The 12076-nt window shown below is 38.6% G+C and overlaps 1 protein-coding gene across 1 annotated transcript; it reads left to right on the plus strand.

The window, feature by feature from the left end:
• The first annotated feature begins 215 nt into the window (after window positions 1-215).
• LOC145783683 (uncharacterized) lies at window positions 216-10123 on the plus strand. The gene is made up of 10 exons (XM_082595572.1): window positions 216-317; window positions 703-789; window positions 1823-1889; window positions 2538-2659; window positions 3097-3197; window positions 5564-5668; window positions 6316-6419; window positions 6805-6897; window positions 8507-8606; window positions 9212-10123. The coding sequence occupies exons 1-10, from the start codon at window positions 250-252 to the stop codon at window positions 9283-9285; spliced, it is 921 nt and encodes a 306-aa protein (XP_082451698.1). The 5' UTR covers window positions 216-249; the 3' UTR covers window positions 9286-10123.
• The last annotated feature ends 1953 nt before the right edge of the window (window positions 10124-12076 follow it).

The following is a 12076-nucleotide window of genomic DNA, read 5'->3' on the forward strand; positions in this document are numbered from 1 at the left end:
AACAGTCGAAATAATAATGTTGTTAATGATAAATAGAAAAATAAAATTGAAAAATGGCTTAGCGTTTGCAGAATATCAAAAGTAGAACCACACCATTATTATTAGGTGCGAACGTGACATTATTAAAGAATGGATCAACGAAAAATGGCTTAGCGTTTGCAGAATATCAAAAGTAGAACCACACCATTATTATTAGGTGCGAACGTGACATTATTAAAGAATGGATCAGTCATAACTGGACTGCGGAATATGTCCTACTATGACATTTACATAACTCCAAACAGCGGAAATTTCACTGGAGAGCCAGCTATTGTGAGGTAAGATGAGACAAATATTTGTTCATACTTTCATTCCGCAGCACGGTACTACGTAGGCCATTGAATTACAACTGCTGTTCCACTGAACACCTTTGTTAGCCTACTGGAAATAATAGTGAAGCGCGCTTTGCAAAAATGTCTTGACGACGCCGGACACTATTGTCATCACTTGTCTAATCTAAACTGTCTTGTATAAACTGTGATTTTGTTTTGCTACAGAGTTAATTAGGTTGTTTTTTCTTTGTATTTTGTCACGTTTTAGCAAATCGTTGCAATGCAAAAAGTGTTCCATGGCACAAGACGGTCGAAAAACAATAAAATAGGCTGGAAACGTTTGTTGCCAAGATCACAATAAACAACTCCACAAACTGGGATATTGTTTTAGAGCTCGTACAGATGGATTTGGATTTATAGTGAACAAGCCCACCACGAAGGGAGATGGATCAATTAAAGGGGAAGCCAAAATAGTCGGGTAGTTTAGAACGACACACACTTTTTTGTTATGTTAAAATACTGGCGTCAATTTGACTGCCTTCGGGTGCAATCTACTAGGTCTTGGCAATATACATTTATTTGTACTTTATATGGTTGACATTTGACAATGGAAACCAATTTTGGCTTTCGCAGCCTGCTTTATAACCCACTTAATCTTAATTTGCAAAGAACAGCCATAAGGTCTGGATACGACAAAAATAGGGGAGCGGTGTAGTTGATATATATTTTTATGTTATTAGGCTAGGTAGGCCTACTCCAAAGCTACCTATCGAAACCTCAAATAAAAGAAGACTTCTTTGACTAAAATTTTCGATAATTATGCTAAAATATACAGGGAAGAACGAATTTGGTGGTTGGTTACAATTTAGGCCACCTACCAAAACGAGCATTTAGTCTGATTTGGTTTTAAATCTATATCCTTGGGTCTGACAAAGCCTTTGATAGGTTATTCCTCGTTACAGAAATTAGCAGAGTGAAGTTTTCAAAGTTGTTGTCTGTGAACTATCAGCTATTCTATCCGCTAGGTGTCGCTGAATGGAGAGAAGTTTCGAAATGCGTTGCTCAAGCGCACACTCCGAGAACCAAACCAGCGCCACTTTACCACTGAGCTAACGAGACGGATGTATAGTTTTCGAGGTGGCCGATTCTTCGATCATTGACACGTTTAGAACAATCTTTTCTCAAATGATGACAATGATAAGAGTTGTAATAACAGAGTTATAAACGCTTAACTTGATGCTGAATCAGTACCACTTGGGAATTTAGTTGAAATAAGTAGGCCTCCCTGCTGGGGATGATAAGGCTAAGTTGAATTATAGCAAAAAGAGGTTACATTTTGTGCTTTGGTATTGCTTAGCTATTGGCTTATAGCGGGGGATATACTGTAGGAAACGCTATAATAGGATTTTGAAATAGATTTCAACAAAAAGTTACTACCATGAAATACTTTATTAGCGCTGACTCGTAGTATGCTCAAATTTTCAAACAAATAATGGATTCTTTTGTTACAGTCCTCTTTCATTTTACGGGCGATACGCTGTTCAACTCAATTTTGGTGGACATCTTGACTCGATTCGTGTGAGTAGAAAGCGTTTTAAAATAAGTTATTAAGTTTATTGTTCAACTTTAGGTTACATGTACTGAAAGCAAATGAACAGCTTCTACTGCACTAAAGCTGGAATCCGAAGTAAAACTTTTGGTTCGTACACATACAAGCAATAGCGTTGACAGGGAGTACAAATGGTACTTTTGGATCCCGGCCTAGATAATTTTAAAGGCCCTGAAACTTTACAAAGGAGCTCGTAAACTCAATGAAGTCACCGCGTAGCCTTTGGATATAGTACACTTTTCATAGCAGAGTCTTAACTTGGGCCCGAGAATCTCATTAGCACCGAACCCAAATTATTTTCTCAACCACCTTGCATACAAGTAACAACACACCTAGGGCCTCAGTTCCATACTACCAAAGACAGAAACACGCCTTCTATCTGCAAACTAGCCTACTTTGCTTTGTGATCACGTCATATCTAGTTTTTAATGCAATAAGTTATACCGTTTTAAGAAAGTGGAGGGTTTTATACACTAGTTTATTTTAAATTTCGACTTTACTGAAGATAAATTGTCTCTCCAGAGTTTTAACTTACTGTATTTGATTGACAGTTCCATGTCCTACTTCTATGCTCCAGGAAACGTATAGGATTTTTTATTGTTTCAACTGCTTTCTAGCTTTGGGACGCAAGGCTTCACTCCAGTAGATCGAGTTCCACAGCAAGCGTGGCAATCATTTGTCCTGGGCCAACGAGCCTAAACAAGGGATACAAAATAGCTTACAGGTTGAAAAGTGAAAAGTAAGTTTAGAGATGTCTTTCTTTTTAAAGTTGCTTTAGGTTATATTTAGGCCAGGTCAGATGAGCCACAACTAAGGTTCAGCGTGTAGCCTACTTCAACTACCGGTAGCCTTTATACTAGCTTACTGTCAACCATCTCTGTCGAGTAAACGTCAGCCATTATCATAGTTATTACAGTTGAATAAACTTAAGCCACTTCCTGGTGGTGTAAGAGACTGCGCTTTTGCTTTCAAAACGTCCTTTCATTTTGGGACCATATAAGTTACACCCAGTTGACTTGTCTCTTAATTCATATCCATGTTGAAATTTGGACATGAACGCTGCTTGATTTGCTATTTTGTCGTTTTACCCAGTCAGGCGCTTGTTCTACGTCAGAGCTATTGGAACAAAATAAAATACATAAACATGAATTTGAATTTGTCTTAAATTTGTCACAGCAACTGCTGCTTTACAAAAGAAGACATTACTGCATCGTTATATGACGCCGACGTTTGTCCTGAAGAATATATTGAAAAACAACTTTACGGACCAACCCCAAGTAAGGAATAATTTAGCAAAAGGTTTCTTGGAGAAGACAGTTACTTGTCTTGGTCTAACTCTAAGTTATACCGTGAGCGGGGCCGTGTGAACATCATCTCGCCCCCCCCTCCCGAAATCCACTTGGGCCCTTATATTTAGTGTTCGCTTTTAAGGACCAGAAAGTGTTTCAATGTGGGGAAAAACTATTCCAATGTGGGGAAAAAATTTGCATTCGTCATTTTAGTAAAAAATAAACAACTTTAAGATTTTATAAAAAAATAGTTTATAGGCTTGGATGTCCAAATAAATTAAACGGAAAGGAGTGTTGGGGGCTTGCCCCCCAGAAAATTTTGACAAATAAGTTATAATCTTGTTTTGGTCACTTTTTAGGCATTTTTAGGGGCAAATTTTTTTTTATCAAGATGCACACTTTGTATGTAACCAAATTCATCAAATTAAAGTTGGATTGGGATAGAAGTTGTGTTTGAAAGTGAAGTTAGCTTACCAGTTCACAACCACTGAACTATTTCAATAATTTATTTCTTAACAGTTTGCCTAGCCTATTGTGTTGTAGGCTTTCAGCAGTTTAGAATTTCGAAAATTTACCTGAGGTGTTCCCACCTTCACAGATAACATTTTTACTTCATAACCTATCACGATTCGCATTAACATTTATCAATTTAATCATTAGTAGTCTAATTAACTAGGCCAGGGGTTCTTAACCTTTTTTGTCTCGTTTACCCCTTGCCGAATGAAAAAAGTAAAATCTACCCCCACCGTTTTGGTGACCCTTTGTGATGTCATCGTGTCCAGTCAACCATGCTTCACATAGATAAGTAGATGGAAAAGGTATTATAACTTCAAATGCATGCTTAGTCAGCGTAGGAAACTCTTCGACTAATCCACACCAAAACTTGGAATAGTCCCCATTGCACGATAAGAATTTGGAACAAAGCGTTGTTGAACATTGAAGATCAATCAATTCATCTTTGCAAAAATCATCGTCAGCAATACTTTCTAACTTGGCTTCGAAGGAATGAGTTATCCAAGAGCAGTAGTCTACTGTTAAAACTTTCACCTTCGAAGTAACCGTCAAAAATCTTTTTAAGGCGGCAAGGTGCTGGCATATTTCGACTTCGAGGTCAGAAATCTCGTTGCGACTTCTACTGACTTTCCAATTATCAAATGTTGGAAAATTTGCGTAAATTCCTTTTTGAACTCTTCTACTCCACAAACCTAATTTTCTCTGAAAGCCAGTGCATGTCGATGAAGGGCACAGTGAGTAAAAATGATGTTAGGTGCGCGTTTTTTCACCAGAGTTGCAAAGCCAGACTTAGCAACGAGCATAGAAGGGCAGCGTCTGTGCAAAATGAACCCAAATGATTCCAGGAAATATTATTTTGTTGAAAGAAATTATCCATTTTTTCCAGAGCATTAACCGCTTTGGTAGTTGTCTCTAAACTTTGGAGTGCAACACTACCAGTTTTTTAATAACTGAAAAAAGGAAGTTTGCTTTAATTTATGATTCATTAATTTTACCCCCTCGGTAGGTAAAATTTACCCCCAGGGGGTAAATTTGCTCCCGGTTAAGAACCCCTGAACTAGGCTATTTGATTGAGCAGTGTTTCCTTCAAAATACTGCATGATTTTTTTTATTTTTTTTTTAGACGCAAAAAAAATTTCACTCTCTTAATCCTCAACTATGCTTGCTCAATATCGCCGAGATGAACGAAATATGGTTGAGTGAGCGAAGCAACAGAGAAAATTTTACCAAAATGAAAAAAAATTGTAAATTATCAGCCGAAAAACGCTGCGCAAAGTAAATATGAGTGGGCCCCTAGGCAGAGGTCGCCCCCCAGTCGGGGGTTTAGAAAGCAGTAAATGCGGCCTTCCATGATTTAACATATTGATTATCGAGCTTCTGTAGTATTTTTTTTAAACGTTCAAAAAACATTAAACAAACTAAAATGAATGGGCCCCTATTCAGCCGTTGCCCCTCCCAACTGGGGGGTACGGGAGGGGGTTGTAACACAGCCTTGCCCGTGAATTATAATTAACTGTAGCCACAACAGAAAAAATAAAATTTGATAAATATTGACGAATCTTTGACACATAACAATTTTAACATGCTATGCACCAAAACAGCATTTTTGAATAGAGATTTGATAGCAGTGTAAGGATTTTATGGCGTTTTTAAAGAAGATGTTTCATACAGCCAAAGTTTCATAAAGCCAAAGGCGTGTGTTTTGAAGATAGACTGACACAAACTTTTAAATACAAACTGATATACGACAAATAATGTGGGCTATGGTTAGAAGTAGAGCAGACACGATTAACGAGTTAGCTACATCATAGATATCGAAATTAACAACGATTTTCGAAAAGGTTTTGACTATGTAAGAATTCCTTCGATGAAGAAGCATGCTACCGATACAAACACAAAGCAACAGGTATACATCCAAACACCACAAGAGGAGTTAAAGCGATTAGGTGAGTGAACCAAATAGGCCAACATGACTGTAAGTTTTCGGCTTACACTACTAGCCATTACATTTGCTTTGCTTTCTCATCGCCATTTCCAACCACCATCTTGTGGCTTGAAAACCATAACGATTCAACCATGCCAAGCCCAGGAAAGAGAAATTACTTAGCATTACTGCATGACTGCGATAATATCTCTAGAGTAATTATCAGAGTAATTATCATATCCCTTCGCTGTTTTCACCTATCGGTTATGTTGCATCCAGGCCCGGATTTAGGGGGGGCAGAGGGTGCAATTGCCCCGCCCCCCCATTTTGAAGGACCCTCCGACGTGCAAAGTGTGATTTTGTGTTATTATTAGTATTAGCCTATTTACTCTCAGCCATTGAAGTTTCTGTAAAATGCCTCCTTTTTCTTTCAAGATTAATTTTTAGTCACAAACTGGCCGACTGAACTGGCTGGCGACTGGCGTAAAGGCATTAGCAACGGCGTAGGTGGGCACAAAAAACTTTTTGCACGGGCCCCCCGATCTAAAAGTGCCCCGGGCCCCCATCAGTTAAACTCGCCCCTGGTTGCATCTGTAATCGCAGCGCACTGTAGCCTATGTTGTCGTAAAGGGCACTAAGCAAAACGTGATTAAAACAAACTGTTTGCAGACCTGCAAGTGGAGAAACACGAATGGAGTGAACACGAAAATCAATCGATGACTAAAGCCGGTGTTTTGACATTTTTGTTAAATACGAATGAAGTGAACGAGTTTGTGAGTAAATGTTGCTAAAGTTTACCAACAAGCGTCGGTCTTAACTATTAGGCCTATCATGTGTTATGTTGAAGAACGTGATGAACGTGATATTAACATTACAAAGCCATTTCGCTACGCTTATGTGTTAATCGTAGGTTGCTGCACACAATGGGATATGTTGACCAATCAAAAAGCACGAAATTTTCTGTATAGAGAATTAGTTTCCAAACTATTCCTTCACAATGTTGAAATTCAAATAACATTGCAATGCTCGGTAACGTTACTGCAATGTTGCTATCTTAGCTATCATTATAATACAAACTACCATTGCGCTGTTGAAGTGAGTAGGCAGCCAGACAATAATGGTTGTCTTTAAGCTGTGACTAATATTACTTTTTTTTAGATGAGCACAAACAGTGTGGACGAACATGGTGAGGAAAGGTTTGAAATTGTGATTGATCTGGGAACCCAATGTGCGAAGACAACTGCTATTACTGTAAGTTATAAACCTACAATTTATGTATAAACTTTAAACCAGGCCCGTAATTATACAATTTAGCTTGGGGGGGCTCAAAAGCTGTTGCGAAGTAAAAGGCTATGCACATAACATTTGTAGTTGCAATTAGTCTAATTTGCGGTTTTTCGGGCAAAGGCACGGCATATGTTATAAAGTCACAAGGTGCTAGATAGCAGTAATTTCGAATGATTGGGTTAATTCCAGCCAAAACATGGGTAATTCCAGCCCAAATGATTGCAGAATAGAATAGATGCAATCAGTGGCGTAGCCAAGAATTTGTAAAGGGGGGTTTTTGACGACCCAGCGGCGGGGGGTCTGGGGGGCCTCCCCCAGAAAATTTTGAAAAATTGCTTTGAATTTGGTGCATTCTGAGAGCATTTTCAACAAAAATGTGGGTATGAATATTCCTGCAAAATTGTGCTGTCCGGTGGCATAGCCAAAGAATAAGATCATGTTTTCTTCGGCATTTTTCGGAAATAAAGCTAAGTCTCTATGTTTTCTTGTTGCTAAATCCTGGCTGAAATGTTTGAATGTTTGGTATTGACAAAACTCGCTCTTTTAATGCAGTTTTGCTTAAAATTAGGCAATTTCTTTTTAGACTGAAAGCATCACACGTGCCAAAGGGGGGGGGGGTTGTAATCCCCAACCCCCCCCCCCCCCCCCTGGCTACGCCACTGGATGCAATATTTTTAACATACAACTTTGTCAGGAATGACCCTCGTGACTTTGTTTGGTACAGGTCTCCACCAAACCAATTTATCCCCTTTGGGGTGTAATATTCGGCAGTAAACGTCAAAAAACACTAACAGCTATCCAAGCTGATACCAATGTTGATTTAGGCTATTTGTTTTTAAAAGATATTCATGGACAATATTTCCAAAACCAGCATCTTACTCCATTGTAATTGCTTTTACCTGAGATGCCTTGCCAAAAAAACTCACCCAAATTTAAAAATCATTATCGTGCAATCTGTCTGGAATAACCCTATAACTATTACCCCACCAGTACATAACAACTACAAAATTACAAGCAAGATAATTGTACAAAGTGACATATGAGAATCAAAAAAAATTAAATATAGAAAGTCTTGGGTGTGGGATTACCGTAGGCTACTCATTTGGAATTGGAAAACCAAATGTAGCTTGCCTGGCAGAGTTTTTACTTTGAGCTTGGGGGGGCATTGCCCCCCCAAGCCCCCCCGGCAATTACGGGCCTGCTTTAAACTGATACAGGCCTAGCCTAGATTAGCTTTTCTTACACGGTAGGCTAACTTTATGGTTCCTAGACATTAAGACAGTTCTCTTTGGTGCACCGCAGGAGCTTGCAAAAAGCGTGGCAAAATTTGTTTTAGTTTTAGAGTTCACTTTCTTTATCAAAAAGCCCACAGTGAGTACTGAGTAGCCTACTGAGTACACAGTGGTCACATAGTGTAGCCAGAGACCAGAGTGGTTCAAAACATGTTACATTAAACTCTTATGCGAGGTTCGCTATCAACTACTACAAGAGACAGCAACTTACTGCACTTGTTACTGACGAATAACGAAAAAATAGTGGGTAATATAGGGCTAATGATGCAGTGAACTTTTAGTGCAAATGGGGGATCAAGCAAATAGTTGGAAGCAAAGAAAATGTCAATTCGCAAAGTCTTCGATTCTTTCTAACCGACAACTGGCGGCAGAAAAACCCAGGTAAGAACGCATAAGATCAAAAAAGATGTAGCCTACTAAAATATTTCACTTTTTAACAGACAGCATTCCCTTGAGGGATACTTTTTATCTCATTCGTCAGTATCATAGTCAAAACATGAGATGCATTAAACTAGTTGTAGGCTATCTCGACACGTTCCATTACTTTATAATCATAAGCAAGCAACCTAAACTAACTTTCGACAACTCATCATGACTGTGCACTTGATTGATTTTTATATGAGTTCATAAAGTTTTGCATGTTCCAATTTTTCATCAATGCTGATCAGTGGAGTTTTATTTGAGCATTTGTCTTATTTAGGCTAGCCTACTTGAATAGGCTACATTTCTGCACCGGTGATTGAAAAGAAGTTATTGTTGGTTTGCAGAAATGTTTATGAAGGTTTAGTAGGAATCCATCAATTGGTCTGTTTCTTCATTTTTCCCTCTTCTCTGCTGTATTTTAAATCAATACAATTCTGTATTATCTATTGTACATTACTTAAAATTACATACACAATGTTGAAATCGCATTTAAATTAACCGTCTCAACAATTTTTCCATACCATAAACCTACTATATATTAGATAAATTTTTTATTTCGACAGGCTTCGTCTATTCTTCTAAACTCTGCAACATTGGTGAAGATGTAAATGCTCATCTAACCAAGACACAGCAATAGATATCATCAACTACATGTTCCTTGAACTATAGGCTAATGGAGAAGCATAGTTGCACGTGTGCAGAAGCGTGACAAAAATTTTCAATCAATGTTGTTTTGCTATAGTTTTAGGACCAATGATAAAAGTAATGGAATCTGCAGCTACATTAATGAGACCGAATAAAAGTAGGCTACCGTACTGTTCTTACTTGTTTTTGCCTTAAAATTCTGTTGTCGTTTGATGTAAAGATCAGAGACAGAACGAATTCTTATCTTAACATGTTTTTCGGTAGCCGACTGTAGCAAGAATTAACAGCGATAGACACGTGTTTCGCCCATTTGGCAGAGGTTATCAGTATCGTACCACTAATTTATGCCACAGACTATCGACCGCCGCCTATTGGCCCACATAAGCTGGATATCATTCTTTTCATACGACTTGATGTTACAATGTATGGAGCGGAGGACACAACAGATATGACGTCTCGGTGGATGAAAATATTGAGTAACAATCTCCGTTTGAGGTCGATTAGGATAACAGCTGCAAACTACATTTGCAAGGTTCTGTTGAAGCGATGCGTTTGCGTAGGTCTACATGCACTTTGTCTAACAGGTTAACATTGCATTTTGCCTTGGTTTTGTTGCTTTGTTTGAAACTTCCTCTTGTTTGACAACCCTCACGCAACAGCTTTCCAAAGACCCTTGATTTTGAGATGCTAGTGGATAGTAATATCTGAGTTAAGGTATGGCTTTTTGTAATGGCTGGAAAGCTCGTTAATTTAATGAAATTACATTTTCCAACATTTTCAAACACAAAACTTGCGTGATGACGTTTTGTTTATGGTAAACACGAACTGATATACAGATTGTTGTAAAAATATAACTGCCACTGAAAGATCCTTTCTGACAGTCGGTTCATGTGGTTATCTGTACCAGATAAAGTGACTGTTTGGGCGTAATAAGTGTAAAAAATCATAATGTAACAGGCACAAGAAAAAGGTGGTCTCATACTTCATTTAAAGTGTCGGGGATGAGAAGATAAGATTCTCATAGTACTCAGCCTTCAGCACTAAGGAGAGTAGGATGGTTAGTTCTTTCTCTTGGCCGCATTTCCTTCAGCAATCATGCCCACTAGAATGTTTCATTTTTTCACGATTTTTGAAATTGAAAATGCTTGGGGTCTAATCAGATCGGGTTTTGGCCACATATAGCCGATCCAAAATATTTTTTCGATCGGACGACTTTTAGAGGGTGCGCGGCCCCCCCAAAGTTTGAAAATTTGAAGCGTGGGAAAATTTGCAGGAAATATGCGATATCTCGGTAACGGAAGGAGATAGGAAGACGGGCAAGGTGTTAACTTGTTCGGAATGGCCAACTTCCTATCTGCGGTTAATACATTTTACTACCCTATCTGCAACGGAAAAAAGTTAATTGCGAAAAACTGTTTTTTTCATATTTTTGATGTTTTCTTTCCAGTTCTACAGAAGCAAAACCCTTCCAGTAACTGCAGTGATGACAAATGACATTTTTTACGAACAACAGGTTTTGTTAAATGTGCTATGACCTAACAATGCAGGGGACGACTTGTAGAATATTATACTGTGCTTTTTAAGTTTTCAGAACTACATTCTTGTTCGAGTTTGTAGTAAGAAGATTTGTTAGTTGTAATGTATAGGGTTGTTTTGAGAAGCTCCCGTTGCAGGTTGAGTCGATGTCATTCGCCATCTGCTGTTTTAATTTACCACGGATTGTCATTGCAGCTGTTAAGATTTAAGTATTGGCTATTTGTACCCAGAAGTAGTTAGTTCAATTGCTATTATGCCAGAAACAAGACTTGACGCCAGTGAGACATTGCAGAAATTTGAAATGCTGCCAGGGAATGTATTACCCACAAACATAAGCGTTCTTCACCACTACAATTTTTTATGCAAGCAATGCAGTGAAACGAATCCCAAGTTCTTTAAGAAGCCTCCATGTTTTGCTGATGTCAAGGGACAGTTGATAAATGATATAGTTCATGTTTGGGTTAGTGCCAGCCTTCCGGTGATAAGCATCATTCGATTTGAGACCAGGTTAAAACTGTTCATAAACAAATTTAAGGCAATCAAGAAAAGAAAACAGCCACAGACGGGAGCGACAGAAGGTATATTCTATGAGCTGTTTGATATCTGCAAGTGTAAATGTGCCATTCCATCACAGGTGAAGTTTTACAACGGCAGACTTTCTTGTAGCTGTCAATGGATGCACCGTATCCCAGAAGAGGAGGTTGAGTTTTTGCAAGATCAAAGGTCTGCCAGAAAGATGTTTATTACTGCATCTCGCGACAGATCTCTTATTTTAAGGGTAAAAAATAGATTGAGTCATCAGAGTTCTTACCAGCAAAAGTTACCAAGTGAAGATGAACCATCTTGCTCTTATTCAACTGCTCAGAAACTTCCAGCCTGGTAGCACAGGAGAGGCTAAGGCGAAGACCTGCAGATATGATTACACCTGATATAACCGTTTCCAGCAGTGAGTCTTCGGAAGATGAGACACGAGGCTTAATTCTTGATCCTGATTTCCTGACTTTGTTCCAGAAAGATCTCCTGCAAGCTTTTGAAGCAATTTATTCCACACTCGTGACTGTAGTATGGCGCTACTATCTGGATCATGCAAAAAGCTGGCTCTCTCCACAAAATGTTGCCATAAGCATATATTCAGACAATCCACCTTTCTCTAAAAATGTACTGACAGATCTTACTTCACTACCTAGTGAGGTAAGCATCGAAAATATGCTGCAACAAAGACAATCGAACCGGAAGCATTTCTTCAC

Source organism: Aplidium turbinatum, chromosome 14, assembly GCF_918807975.1.
Source record: "Aplidium turbinatum chromosome 14, kaAplTurb1.1, whole genome shotgun sequence".
Classification (NCBI taxonomy): domain Eukaryota; kingdom Metazoa; phylum Chordata; class Ascidiacea; order Aplousobranchia; family Polyclinidae; genus Aplidium; species Aplidium turbinatum.

What these genes read in the sequence shown, in the direction of transcription:
- LOC145783683 (XM_082595572.1), top strand. Translation starts at nt 250, where the DNA reads ATGTCCTACTATGACATTTACATAACTCCAAACAGCGGAAATTTCACT. An exon ending in AGAGGAGTTAAAGCGATTAG is followed by an intron (nt 5,669 to 6,315) that starts GTGAGTGAACCA and finishes AACTGTTTGCAG; the next exon opens with ACCTGCAAGTGGAGAAACAC. An exon ending in CGAAGACAACTGCTATTACT is followed by an intron (nt 6,898 to 8,506) that starts GTAAGTTATAAA and finishes GTGAACTTTTAG; the next exon opens with TGCAAATGGGGGATCAAGCA.